At 53.8% G+C, this 14,261-nt stretch overlaps 2 protein-coding genes across 4 annotated transcripts; one reads left to right on the top strand and one right to left on the bottom strand.

Annotated features, from left to right (window-relative positions):
- Nucleotides 1-6,585: 6,585 nt before the first annotated feature.
- Nucleotides 6,586-9,617, top strand: Fam110d (family with sequence similarity 110 member D). Of its 2 annotated transcripts, none has more exons than XM_031376928.1 (2): nt 6,586-6,694; nt 8,442-9,617. In XM_031376928.1, the coding sequence occupies exon 2, from the start codon at nt 8,537-8,539 to the stop codon at nt 9,362-9,364; it is 828 nt and encodes a 275-aa protein (XP_031232788.1). In that variant the 5' UTR covers nt 6,586-6,694; nt 8,442-8,536; the 3' UTR covers nt 9,365-9,617. The 2 variants fall into 2 exon arrangements, with proteins under 2 accessions (XP_031232788.1, XP_031232789.1); XM_031376929.1 differs by having other exon boundaries at nt 8,421-9,617.
- Nucleotides 9,618-10,846: 1,229 nt separating this feature from the next.
- CUNH1orf232 (chromosome unknown C1orf232 homolog) lies at nt 10,847-13,927 on the bottom strand. 2 transcript variants are annotated; one of them, XM_031376927.1, is made up of 5 exons: nt 13,514-13,589; nt 12,859-12,874; nt 12,456-12,537; nt 12,269-12,366; nt 10,914-11,211 (listed from the first exon to the last, which is right to left on the bottom strand). In XM_031376927.1, exons 1-5 carry the CDS (start codon nt 13,587-13,589, stop codon nt 10,914-10,916), a joined length of 570 nt encoding a protein of 189 aa, XP_031232787.1. The 2 variants fall into 2 exon arrangements, with proteins under 2 accessions (XP_031232786.1, XP_031232787.1); XM_031376926.1 differs by lacking the exons at nt 12,859-12,874; nt 13,514-13,589 and adding an exon at nt 13,768-13,927 and having other exon boundaries at nt 10,847-11,211; nt 12,456-12,539.
- Nucleotides 13,928-14,261: the final 334 nt, after the last annotated feature.

Genomic DNA, 14,261 nt, shown 5'->3' with positions numbered 1-14,261 from the left:
TCTGGGAATCTGGAGGTCTTCTCCCTGACTGATCCTATTAATTAATATGCCGGTGTCTGTGCGGCTGGCTATGAGCAATCTGGCAAATGGAAAAAAACAGAGCTGAATGGTGCCTGAGTGGGTTACGGCTCACGTGGTTATGTCTCACGATGTCTGGTGAGGGGGCGGTGAAGTCACGTACCTATATTGCCTGGTCGATAGCAGCCACTGCAGCTTGCAGCAGTGAGTGTACTGGGAGCGGGATGAAGGCGATGGGACTCCGGCCCAGGCCTGGCCGCCGCAGCCCGCCCCGGCTCCCGCCCTCGTGGACCAGCCCAGCCCTTGGCCTCGGCGCCTTAGTCGCCCCGGGCCGGCCGAGCCGCCCCCCTCCCCACCCCCCCCACCCCGCGCGCAGGGCAGGACGCAGCGGCGGGCAGCGGGCAGGACGCAGCGGCTCAGCGGCTGTTCAACGTGGCCATGGCGGACCAGGCGGAGGCGGGCGGGACGCAGCGGCTCAGCGGCTGTTCGGCAGCGGCTGCCCCACGTGGCCGTGCCCGCGTCTGCCCCGGTGATGGACTCAAACCGCCACGCTCCCGGGTTTCGGCACCAAATGATGGCGTTCGGCTCGCGGCGGGCGTGTCCACAGACACCAGACACAAACAGCTCTAAGTTTAGGAGGTTTAATTGGGAGGGGGAGTGAGGACCGCGGCGCGGGAAGAGAGAGGAAAGAGAGAAGAAAAAAAGAGAAAGAGGGAGAGAGAACACTCATATATATATATATATATATATATATATATATATATATATATATATATATATATATATATCGTGACGTAACAGCCCAGGTAAAGTGGGAGCTGAACCCAATGAATTCTGGGAATATCCGTTGTCTTGACGACAGGTCTGTGGGCCCACTCACATCTGCCATGCTGGGTGCTAACACCAGAGTTTGCATAAAACTGGACATGGTAGTTTACATTCAGGAGGTAGAGGCAGGAGAATCAAAGTTCAGGGTCATCCTTGACTATGTAGTTCAAAGCCAACTTGGGCTACTCCAGAGCCTGCCTCAAGATGGGTCAGGCATAGTGCCCAAGTCCTTTAGTCTTGGCAAGTGGGAGGCAGAAGCAGGAGTGTCTTTGTGAGTTTGAGGCTCGCCTAGTCGAGTTCCAGGCCAAGCGGACTACATAGTGAGACCCTGTCTCAAACCAAACCAAAAAAAAAATCACCATCAATGTCACAGCTTGAGCGGCTCCAGAAACAAGCAAACATGGCTTCACATTCGCTTGTCCATCTCTTGACATCCTTTAAAAACACTGCTGCATCTAAATACCACTGAGGAGAAAGAAGACATCTGGCTGGTGAAGTGATAAAGTCTCGTAAGAGAAAACATTGGTCAGTGTGAGCCTCAGAGGTCACCTCCTAGGCAGTAGCACACAGGCACACACACACACACACACACACACACACACACACACATACACACACACATACACGCACACACATACACACATATACACACATACACACACACACAGACAACAAATGACAAACATTAATGGTTAATGCTGTCAACTTAACAGGATCTAAAACCACCTACGAGACTAGCTGCCTGCGGACATGCTAGTGAGGATCCTTCTCCTTAACTTTATGGAGGTGGGAAGATACACTTTAACTGTTCATCATTTCATAGATTGTGGTCCTGGACTGAATAAACAGGAGAAAGGGACTGGAACACCTGCATTCATCTCTCTCTCAGCTTCCTCGCTGTGGCTGCAACGTGATCAGCTGCTTCCCATTCCTGGCACTATGCCTTTCCTGCCCGCTAGCAAAACAAACCTTCTTTCCCTTAAGATGATTCTGTAAGGCATTTTGTGCAGCAATGAGATACATATTACAACTAATATGACAGGAAAAAAGAAAGAAAAGAAGGAAGGAAGGAAGGAAGAAGGGAAGAAAAGGAGGAACGAAAACAAACAAGAAAAAAGTAAACTCACGCACAGCACCTGTTCCCTCTTGTGTTAATAGGGCCAGGCTGGTAACTCTATCATTGCTCTCTAAATGCTTAGTATCTGCAGGGTCCTGGGCTTCGTCCCGAACACAGCAAAAAAAAAAAAAAGTTAATAAAACAAAATTCATATAATAATAACTCCCACTTTACCCAGGAGTTTATAAGGGAGGTACTGAGTATAAAGCAGTCATTTTGCACAGTACCCAGTACTGGAAACACTCGCCAATTGTGCCTGGCTTTGCCATACTAGGTGATCCGCACTGAGAGAGCAGACATCCTGTCGGCATTTTACGCGTTGTTCACTAGCTTATGTAGGTGCTCAGAGGAGTAAATGTTGAGTGACATGGCATCTAGTACTAGTACCCCTGCTGAGTGTCCTGTCTGGGTGGCGCTGGGGGGCCTGGCTCTGCTCTGAGCCACACCCTCTGAGGGGCAGCCACCAGAGCCAGGCTATTGTTGTGACTGAGATTCTTTCCCCAAATGGAAAACCACAAATTAAAGAGGAGCTTTGGCTCTGCTCTCTGGAATTGAGGGAGGCCACCAGCCCATCCTGGGGCCTCCTTCCAGGTTGGAGTCCCTGCCTCAGGGCAGACCTAGTCACCTCTCAACACTACTCCATTTTCTTCATCCTGGCTTCTCTCTAGGCCTCTTGCCCTCCCTGAGACCCCAGCTCCTGCTGTCCTCTGACCTGAAGCTCCCAGGCTCTTTAGCCCCAGACCAAACACCAATCCCCTCCAGGCCCTGCTCAAATCCCTTCTTTGAAGCTCCCCGACCCCACCCAGGCAGAACAAATCGCCCCTGGCCCACCTCCTGTCATCTGCTTTGTTCATTTCCCTGAGGCAGGGCTGATGGGTTTCCTCTGCGGTCCCTCCTGTTCCATCTCTGGTGCCACCCTCCCGATGAGTTCCTCAGGAGTTTGTGACCCCGGTCTGCTGACCCCACAGCACAGGGAAAGTGTCCCTAATGATCTGTCGCCAGCAGCTGAGGGTGAGGCTGGGGGCTCAGGACAAAAGGCTCGGGTCATACATATCAGTCCAAGTCTGATGGCTGACTGCTGGAGAGCACAAGGAGAAGTCAGAATCAGCCAGCATTTCCAGAGTGCCCATGGTGGTGCTAGCGATTTCTCAGCCTGTTCTCAGCCCACCCTCAAACTACACAAAAGCCAGGTCTTATCATCACCCACACTTGACAAGGGCTGCCCAGAGAGGCCACTTTTTTTTTTTTTTTTCAGTTTTTCAAGACAAAATTTCTCTGTATAGCCCTGGCTGTCCTGGAACTCACTCTGTAGACCAGGCTGGCCTTGAACTCAGCAATCCTGTCTCTGCCTCCCAAGTGCTGGGATTAAAGGCACGTGTCACCACTGCCCAGCAAGGCAACATATTTTTTTTTTGTTGGAAGTCAAGTAGAAAAAGTGGAAAGTCAGGATTTGAATCAAAGCAGGGAGGGCTGAAGTGTGACTGGCTTTGGCCTGGGGGCTGTGGCTGGCCTCGGAGAAATAGACAAGAGTCGCCTCGGTGACAATGTAGGCACAGCATCTGAAGTTGGATCTGACGGCTTCTCCAGCCGTTTATCACCATTCCTGACCCTGACTGGAGCTATTCCCAGTCAACCCTCGCTGAGAGGCGCTGCCTCTGACTCAGGCCCATTCCCAGCTCAGGTGCTCCGGGAAGGAACTCGGATAGAGGAAGGAAATGGCCCGCAGACTTGGCCTCCCCCTCCCCCAGGTCCTAGCTAGTGGGCCGGAAAGAGCCACTTTAAAGATCTCCCTGGGGACCCATGACCAGAAAGAGAGAGGATCTGGCCCTTGTTGAATGCCTCTGAGAAATGAGGGCAGCTGGACAGAGGGATGTGGGCCCCCATCCTCTTAGCATAGACAGATACATGACCTCCCACCTTCCTCTCTTTGTCTGCCTTACCCTCCCCCTCTAGCTCTTTGGGGGTTTCTCACCTAGAGGCCGCCCCATGAGTCCTCTCCCACGTTCTCCTGCTCAGGGTCCGTGGTCCAAGGTCTGTGCCTATCCTTGAACACTGTCCACTGGCATCCTGGAATGGGGCACTGACCCCTTCAGACTGGGAGCCCCTGAGAGCAAGGCTCTCAAACTTCCCCACCCCCACACAACTGAAGAACACCCCCTCCCCCAGGAGCATCGCTTATGGCACTACCCTCTGCCTAAAGCTCCCTAACGGAGGGGGAGCCAGCCTCATTTTAGAAGCATGGGAAAGGAGATATCCAATCAGAACTAACGACTTTTGTGGTACCCACTGAGTTCCCTTACCAGTAGTCTAGCTTCTGTCCTTGATCCCCAGAACACTGCTGTAATAGGCCCTCTGCCAGTCCCACCCGGATACCCCTTTAAGACCAAAAGGGTGGGGTGGGGCTGCTTCAGTGAGATACTAGGCCCCATCCTCCCCCCTGGCAGGCCAGGTTTCCTGCCATTGACAGCATCCCAGCTGGGCCCCTGCCCAGCCTCCCCCCACCCCCGCGCCCCTGCTTAACCCTTTCATGCTCAGGACATGGGGCTATTGGCCTGTACCCCGTCTAGAAGGGACCATTTCGCAGGATTAAATATATGGATCATCGTGTGACGTAACGAGAGCAGCCCTTGGCTCACACGTATCTTTCAATAAAAGTCACCTGTTGGGCTGACGATGGAGCTCAATTGGTTGGAGGCCTGGCTTCACGTACACAGGGCCAGGGTTCCACCCGCAGCATTGTACTATACCAAATCAGGCATGGTGGCTCATGCCTCTAAGTCCAGTGCTCTAGAAGTGGGGGATAAGAGCATAAGAAGTTAAAGGCTAGCCTGTGCTACTTGAAACCCTGCCTCAAAACAGAACAAAACAAAAGTTAGCTATTATTATTCCCCCTTGTGTGAATTTGGGTAAGTCATTTCCCAGCCTGAACTTCCCATCGCTTCAGCTCTAAGTGGGGAAAACAATAAAGCCTAATGTCCCTGAGATGGATTGTGACAGAGAACTTGAGAGCATTTGCTAAGACACTGCAACAACTCGGTTTTGTTTTTTATTTTATTTTTTTATTTTTTATTTTTGTAAAGATTTATTTATTTATCTATTATATGTAAGTACACTGTAGCTGTCTTCAGACACTCCAGAAGAGGGTGTCAGATCTCATTACAGGTGGTTGTGGGCCACCATATGGTTGCTGGGATTTGAACTCACGACCTTTGGAAGAGCAGTCGGCGCTCTTAACCGCTGAGTCATCTCTCCAGCCCAACAACTCAGTTTTGATATGGAAATAGAAGCGGAATCCTCCCTTCCTTACAGTGGGATTCAGGGACCCTCAGGAGGTCAGGGTCCAGGACAGGAGGGGGTCCAGGGCCAAGCACTGGCCTTTGAACTCGGGATGGGGGAGAGTTTACCTGTCCACAGGAATGCTGTGGTCAGGGCTTCTTCATATGAACAGGGTCCGGGCGCTCTGGCAGGCTCCCCAGGTAGGAAGCCAGACACCCTCTTCCCTTCCTCTCCTCCTTGTTCATTCCATTTGCCCCCCAAGACTCGTAGTGTGGTCTGGAGTCTTCCCACCCCATTCCCGTCTAGGTATGATGATAGCATTCCCCCCCCCCCCCCCCCCCCAACCTCCACAGGCTATGAGCTTTGGGGCCTTTGACTCTTAATCTTGCCAGACAGACAGTGGGGACGAAGGAGAGAGGGGATTTGGAGGGTCTGCTCAAGTCCCTCTTACTTAGCTTATTTCCTTCCTCGTTAAGTGGGGTTACTATCCCTGCTGAGCCCTATCTCAGTTCCACGGGAGGGGGCTCAAAGGAGATCAGAGAGCACAGATGCAAATGTGCCTGGCAAACATTACAAGTGTTAAGAGGGAGGGTGAGGGTTTATGCTAAGTGGCTGGGCTGGTAGGGGGTGGGCACAACTGGGAGAGAAACTAAGACCAGAGCCGAGCACTGGCCTTTGAACTCTGGGTGCTAGCACTTTCACCCACAGAGAGGGGGTGGGGCTCCTTTACGGATAGGGCTTCCCCTGGAGATAAATGAAGTCAGAGAAGAGTAGGCTAGAGTGTTAGAAGTCCCCAAGTAGGTGGCCATAGGATGGAGGCTTAGCCCTGGAAGATCGTCTCCGTCTTCCGTCACACCCTTCCCGTTACCTCAGTTTGCCATCATTAAGGCTGTACCCCTGAGTTCTTGCTTAACCCTCGAGTTCCCTGCACACCTGCAGCACACTGCACCCACTCTTAGGGTGCAGATGCCGGGGGATCCTCTCTAGGAAGAGCAGGCTTCCCACACTCCAACACCAGGAATAAAATAGGCCTAAACCTGCCAGACAGAGGTGGGGGGGGGAAGCAAGTGGCATAGCACCCATTTCTGCCCTCTGCTCTACCTTGGGGCATGGGTACTTCAGAGGGAGCCTGCAGAGCGGGAGGTCTTGTTTGGGGTTCTGTTTCTTCAGCCCAAGTTTACAGTGCCTTCATGGCAACCATTGAAGTCGACAGAGACTATTTACAGAACTCGGCGCAAGAGTCCTGTCAGCATTAAGAGTGGTCAGGAAGGAGTTAACTGAGCCTGAGCTCTGGGTCAGGAAGAGTTAACCGAGGGGGTGGAGGCTCTCCGCTTTTCCTGTGGAGAGTAAGGCTGCTTGGCTGCTACCAAAGTCGCTCCCTAGTCCCCGCTGTCCCTTCTGCCTTCAGTCTGGACATACCCAGGGACCACTGCAATTCAGCATCTCCACACGGAGGTGAGTGTATCCAGAGCCCAACGCTGGGTGGGAGGGCAATTTGGGATGGAGGGGCAGGAGGCTAGTGCCAAGCTACTGAACCAGTGTCCAGAACCCAAGCTGGAGTGGCCAGAGTTGGAAATTACTAACTCTAGGGCAGGGAGAATTTAGGCAGTGGAGCAGAGAGGACAAGACTGGCCACCAGACTAGGATGGGCTGTCTGTGGTCAAACATCAAAGCCAGCCCTGAAAACAGAGAACAGGCAGGGGACAGTACACTATTTTGGTCCTTGTGTTTAGGGACTTTTTATAGCCTCTCTGCTCAAGGCTAAAGAGAGGAGAGGACAGAGGCTGTCCATGAGGTCAGACAAGCTAAGTGCCCTCCTGGGACCTTGCAATCTGACACACTGCCTAGCGTAGTCCCTGAGAGAACAGAGCAGGGCACTGGGAGACGGCTCTTGCTGCCTAAGTTTCAACCATTCACATTCTAGTCAGATTTAGCACATACCGGAAGGCAGTGCTGGGTAGTGGTGTGAAACCTGTAACTGCTAGGTCTGGGGCTGCAGTTGCCAGGGTCTCTGCTCTAAGGAGTCTGGGAAGGGTGGAGGGCATCCCTTTTCACACACCCTTGCCTCGTCTGTTCCTTTGACGCCTCCAGATCCAAGGTTCCCTCAGTCCCCAGAACCAATAAGTCCCCTCTCAGCTGTGTGAGAACGGGAAATCGGAGGGCAGGGGTGGGTGTGCTGAACCATGTGGGTGGCCCATTCTGTTAGCTGACAAGGAAACTGTCAGCTCTGATTTACCTTCCCTCCTGCCCTTTTCCGCAGCACAAGGGAGGTGAAGGAGAAGGGCCAGAGGTCTTTGGATGGGAAGGGGGCAGGGATCCCGAGGGCCAGTTTCTGGGTGTGCATGCAATTCAGAAGAATCGTCGGAGGGAACCGCTTAGTGAGACTAAGGGTTCCTGCCTGATTTTAGAACAGAGAGGTCAGAAACCAAACCCCAGAGGGATAGGCCAGCTGATAGGCCAGCAGTGAGTCCAAGCTGATCTAGATCTGCACAGTAAGGCAAGAAATCTGGGTTCCAAGGTGGTACCCTAACTCTCAAAAGGACCAGTTTAAATCCTTTCCTTTCCAGGCCATTGTCCTGGCCTTTGATATGGAAAAGTGGGGGTTGTTGGAAGGCGTGGTGTTTACAGTTAGGCTTTCTGGGACTCCTCTTGGCAGGGGCATAGAAAGGCTGGCAGTCACAGACTGATATGCCCCGGGACCACCTCCCTCTCCTTCCTGAACAACCCTGCGGGGCCTGGCCAAGGAAGCTGGCAGCAGCTCCTAGAGGCTTCTACCCTATGGTTATGGCCCTGACCTCGGTCCTTGGGGGCGGGAAGGGCGGGTCGGCTGCCGCCGGCCTGTGGCTCGGGAGCCTCCTGGTCTTGGGTTTGAAGCTACGCTATTGGGAAGAGGTATTTTTTCCGGTGAAGGGATTTCGGGAATCGGTCTAGGACTAGCCTGATTTTTTTCCTTTCCAAGTGTCCTGCGTGCTTGGACAAGGCCCAGCAGCCAGATCGGGATGTTCTCAAAGGGGCATAGATGCCCCCTCCCCAAGAACCACCCAATGACTCGAAAGGACTGGGAGGGAGTTTCTACCTTCTCCCTGGGCATGGCACCCGTGGGTGGGGGAGGGGTGACTGGCCGATCGTCTACCCAGGAGTGCCTGCGGGAAAGGAACAGGAACAGCCTACTCTCCTCCAGACAGTTCCTCTCTCTCTACAGGCGCCAGGAACTCCAGAGAATTGCTCGCTGCTCCTCAGCTACCCGTGCGTCCTCAAACTGTGGATGGAGCACTGACCTGCCCAGCTCCCTCTAAGATGCTCCTGGCCTCACCCACTACACCCTCGAGGGGACGAACCCCCAGCGCCGTGGAGAGGTTGGAGGCCGACAAAGCCAAGTACGTCAAGACGCACCAGGTGATAGTACGTCGTCAAGAGCCAGCCCTGCGCGGGGGACCAGGACCACTGACGCCTCACCCCTGCAATGAGTTGGGGGCCTCCTCTGCATCGCCCAGAACGCCTGGGCCTGCCCGCCGGGGTAGCGGCAGGCGACAGCCACGACCTGACTCCCTTATCTTCTACCGTCAGAAGAGGGACTGCAAGGCTTCGGTGAACAAAGAGAACACCAAGGGCCAGGGGCTAGTCCGACGCCTTTTCCTGGGTGCCACCCGGGACGCTGCCCCGAGCAGCCCGGCACCTACAGAGAGACCTGGGGCTCCCGCGGGGTGGGCTGGGTCTCCGGATACTCCGGAGGCGCCAGGGAAGCGCGCACTGTGTCCCACGTGCTCGCTGCCACTGTCGGAGAAGGAGCGATTCTTCAACTACTGCGGCTTGGAGCGCGCGCTGGTGGAGGTGCTGGGCGCCGAGCGCTTCTCTCCGCAGAGCTGGGGCGTAGAGCACGGCCCGCAGGTCGCTACGTCGCCGCCGCCGCCCGGCTCCGGGGACACCAGCGATTGGACATCCAGCGACAGGGACGCGGGTAGCCCGGACTGTGCGGGCGGCGGAGGCGGCGGCGGCTCGGAGGCGGCGGGGTCGGCGCGGGACGAACGCCCCACGGTGTCGGTGGTAGAACGCAACGCGCGCGTCATCCAATGGTTGTACGGCTGTCAGCGCGCGCGCGCCCCGCCGCGCGAGTCCGAGGTGTGACCACCACGGCACGGGAAGACGGCTCCCGGAGAGCTCGCCTCGTCCGTGAATGAATCCTTCCCCTGGATCTCAGGTTGCCCCACTCCCCCATCTGCACGCTGAGCAGGGCGGGACCACAGGGGGCCAGGCGCGGACCGTGGCAACCCGTAGAGTGGCCAAGTGGCCTCTCTGGATGCTGAATGTGAGCAGTGATGGACTTGGGGTGGGAGACGAGCGAACTACTGAATAAAGCTAAAATGTTATTTAATAAAAGGACCATGAGTTTGGCTTAGCGGACAGACGTTGAGGAAAAAGGAGAACTGGTTTGCGAGGCTGAGTTTGCGGGTTTTGAGCGTGGGTTCCAGGCTGGGTGGGTGAGCTTGGCCAAGCGGGGGCTTTTGACGGTTATTCAAGGAGGTTATTCAAGAGGTACGGTTCTGGAGGAGCGGTAATGCGTGTGGCAAATGTGCCTGGAATATAGAAAGCGCTCAATACACTGTAGCTTGCTTAAAATACCCAGAATTTCCAGAGCTTCGCACTCCAGACCCGCCCCCCACCCCAGAGTCCACAAAGGACCTGTGATGGAAATCGCTAAAACTGGGGCACTTTAGGTCAGGGTTCGAAACCTCCTGCTACTATTGTCTGCATGTGTCCCAGTTCAGCCTCACCCTGTTAGCAACCACTGTGGTTTGTGTAACACTGGGGGTTGAACACAGGACTTCATGCAGCTAGAAGCCCTCCATCAACCAAGCAACATGCCCAGCAGGGTTCCTCTCCCCCCCATAAACCCCCCTCCGCGACTTCGGGTTTTCCTCACAGATTACGGTTGAAGCCATTGTTTAGGATTATCCTCTTTCAACTCTGATTTCCTTCCCTAACTCTGCATTCTTCTCCAGGAAACTGTCCCCAAATTCCCCATGTCCCCTGAGCATCCCACGGCTAACCCTGTTTTGTGCCTCAACAAAACCTTGTATGGCTGGGCAGTGGTGGCGCATGCCTTTAATCCCAGCACTTGGGAGGCAGAGGCAAGTGGATTTGAGTTCGAGGCCAGCCTGATCTAAAGAGTGAGTTCCAGGACAGCCAAGGCTACACAGAGAAACCCTGTCTCGAAAAACCAAAAACCCAAACAAAACAAAACAAAAACAAACAAACAAACAAACAAAACCCCCAAAACAAAACAACCTTGTATGGGACCGGTTGGTAGAGAGCTGCCTTTGTTAGGCCAGCATTTTCGTGCATTTCGATTTCGCGTATGCCATTGGTCCACTATCAGGGTTTGCTGAATGGAATGAAGCTGGACAGGGAAGTGGAGTCTGTCCTCTAGCGGTTTTTGGAAAGTCGCATCTTAAATCTAAGGCCACCTATCCTGTCACCTGGAGTGCCATGGCACGTGTGTCAGTAAAGAAGGTAAGGAACCCTTTAACCAGACCCCTCCCAAACAAGGTCGCCCACCTAAAAGTAGCTTTTCATGTTGTCCGAAAAAAATTACGCAATTACACTGAGTGTCGATACGGGAGATTTTATGGGAGGTAGGGAAGGATGAGCGCCAGCGAGGCTGGCCGGCTTCCGGCTAGTCGCCCTTGGGCGCGGCCTTCACCCTCATCTCTGCCAGTTTGTGGGTAAGGAAACCCCACTTGAAGCCTGCCGCAGGATCCGCCTCCCGTGTCTCGGAGCACTCGGTGGTCTCCTCCGCAGGCTTGTCCTGGGGCTCCGGGTCCCGCTCCGCGGTGGTATCCACGCCGCGCAGCATGGACGCCGCCGCCTGCTGCTGCTGCTGCCACCTGCTGGCGAACGCGTCCCAGAAGCCTGGTCCGCGCGGCTCGGTCTCGGCTGCCGCCGCCTGCGAGGAAGGGGGCGCAGCCAGCGGGCTGCGGGAGAGGCAGGGGGTTAACAGGATGGCCCAGGGTCCCAGAGAGGGGCAGTGGACAGAAGAAAAGACAAGCAGTGCGGCCAAGGGAGTCGGGAGAAGGTCAGGGCCGGCAAGCAAGGGGAGGTGGAGGGGGACAGGATCAGGAGAGGAGGTGAGAGGGCTGGGCAGAGGGGAACCGGGATCCCGGAGTTGGATGGGACAGTCAGGAGTTTGGAGAATTGACTCTGGTACAGAGAGGTTAGGCCAACAAGCCAGGTCTGGAAAGCCAGAGAGTGTCTCTGAGAGGAGAAGAGAGAGAGTTGGAGTGGGCTTGTTTAGGTCCTATAGGAGGGAGAAAGCCAGGTGAGCAAAGTGGTTTGTTAGTTAGGCTCTAGGGTTGGGGGAAAGAGGAATTTAGTACTCGGAGAAAGTGGAAGAAATCCTGACAGAGATGCTTAGAAGAGGAGTTTGGGGGAGTCCGAAGCGGGAAAGGGCTATCAAGGAGGGGTGATAAGGCCTGAAGAAGGAGCCTTGCCTCTAGAAAAGTCCTCGGGGAACTGGGACTGGAAGGTGGGGGAGGGATGGGAAGGTCCCCCGAGGCAAGAGTAATGGATGGGGGTCCTAGGGTGCTCAGGGCTGAAAGAAGGCAGATGGGCTGTGTGTGTGAGAAACAAAGCCAGTTGGAAACGAAGCCCCGAGTCTACTCTCAATATCAAAGACCTTATCAAGCAATTGGTTCCAAACTGGTACGCCTTGGGGCCCTCTGGGATCCTCAGGCCTCCATGGACACCAAGAGAATCAGAAGAAGGGGGACTCTACGCTGGTGACAAGCTGCTTTGGAAGATGAGGGCTTATCATCTAGACCACCCTTCGTCGTCAAACACCCACCCAGAAGGTCTTCTCTGCTGTCCTCAGTCCCCAGAGATCTAACCCCATCTCCTACACAGGCTGTATCCTGGTAGGAAAGATCAGCCTGGGACTGAAGTTCTCCAGGATAAGGACAGAGGGAGCCATCTTGGCAGAAGAGAGCTCCTAGGACCCTTCCAGCCCCGCCCCCTGAGGACAGACACACATACTGATCAGCACAGGGCTCTGGTGGCAGCAGTTTGTCCTCATCTTCTTTGTTAAACAGAGATGACATTGTCAGCCAGCCTTTCACTCCAACCCCCTGAACCTGGGAGGAAAGAGCTGAGAGTCAGGAATGGATGAGCCTACAGCCTCTGTCAGATTTCCTAGGCTTGGACAGAGGACGGTCGAACTCACCCTGCGGGCCAGCTGTGACATGGGGTTGAACGTCTCCTCCGTGGGTTCTGCCGTCTCAGACTCCACCAATGCTGGGCTCTCCCTCTGGGACACAAGACACCCCCACCCCCAGTGTGAGAGGAGCCCCACTGCTAACCAATGTGCACACACTATGCGCACACACCAGGCAGTCTGTGTACCATAGAAGCACATCTCTTGTGCACCCTGCGTCCACTAAAGCCCCCGGGAATACTTAGAGGTACGCTTATATCTACCTAATGCCTCTGCTCACATACACAGGCCTGCATGGTAAATCTCCGCAGATACCCTTGAGCACATACATTTGCCCACTTCCAAACACATCTAAACGAACTCAAAACCTTGGACAATGGCACACTATGTGCATTGCTACAGACACACATGCCTCTTGGTGGTTAGACCTTTCGCCCTGTATACACATGGATGTGCCGTCAGCCACCCACACAAGAGAACTCATGTGGCTAAGTAATTCATCCCCGTGTCTTGTCCTGCAGGAATCTGGCTAAACAGAGACCTATGCACAGCCCTCCAAATTTCTCTGTCAACTGAATGTAACCCCTGTAAATCCCTACATGAAAGCAAACAGTTTGAGACTGCTCAAAACACACACCCATGAAAACTCACTAAGTTCCGTTCACACCTGAGGGGACATTTCCACAGACACCAATTGTAACCATTTTCTTACAGATACAAACATAGAAACCCAGTCTTGGACAACCACCTGTTCAGTCAGATGCTCATCCATCCCCTCACCGGGCTCGTTCCTGCCCCCTGCCACGTCTTTTTGTGTAACTGCCATTTACCACAACTTCTAGTCATAAACTGTCTTAGTTTCAAAGTCCTTTTGGCCCCCTCCCTCACAATCAAGTACAGTCTAAGTATGGCTTTGATCGGATGCTGCTACTGTGGTCCACAGAGCATAAAAGCTATTCCCTACCCCCATAAGCATGAGCTCACTACTCTCCAGGCAAGGGATGATCCCACTGTTGCTTAGCTTTGTCACTAGAAAGCTGTATAAAGTGTAATGCTTTTGTGTCTACTGTCAACTGGCGTGGGAACAGTCTTTATCATATGGTAGTTCATGAGATCTTTGTAGTCAGTGAGTGCTTCTCTCATGGCCCTAGCTCTCCCTGTTTTCATTTTCTTGAACATCTCCATCATTACACTGGGCTGTTCGGAATCCCACCTACAATTTTTGCCCAAGTGAATCTGTCTTCTTCCCCAACCTATTTAATGTTCTCTATACTCCCTAGAAGTCTGTCTGTCTGTCCTAGAAAACATGGACAGTACCCACCTCCTCTGCCAGGTCCTCTTCAGGCTCTCCACTCAGTGTCTGGAGCACTTTGGACTTGTAAGTTTTCCAGAAGGCTTGGTTCATGGTTGCAGGGGAAAGGGGCCTGGCACCCAGGCACAGAGCGTGGCAGCTCAATGGGCACCAGTGGCTTTGGCTCCAGAAACTTGGAAGAACTGAGAGCCTGTCCCGGGGATCCGGTGACTTCATGAAAGATGCACCAGTCTCCCGGCTGGCACTGAGCCAAGCAGGTAACCCTGATCCCAGTGATTCTGAGGTTGGGGCAGGCTTGTGTCATTTCAGCCCCAAGTCTTGACCCAAATTTGCCAAAGTTAATAAAGTCAGCTTTTTGAAGAGTCCATTTTCCTGCCTGCAGTTGGGAATACTGATGGTGGTTCATCTCTTAGAATAGCTGTAGAAAAAGTTTTCCAGGGCTGGAGAGATGGCTCAGCAGTTAAGAGCACTGACTGCTCTTCTGAAGGTCCTGAGTTCAAATC

The sequence above is a fragment of the Mastomys coucha genome, unplaced genomic scaffold (genome assembly GCF_008632895.1).
Source record: "Mastomys coucha isolate ucsf_1 unplaced genomic scaffold, UCSF_Mcou_1 pScaffold18, whole genome shotgun sequence".
NCBI lineage: Eukaryota > Metazoa > Chordata > Mammalia > Rodentia > Muridae > Mastomys > Mastomys coucha.
This window is presented reverse-complemented; position numbering and strand designations above follow the sequence as displayed.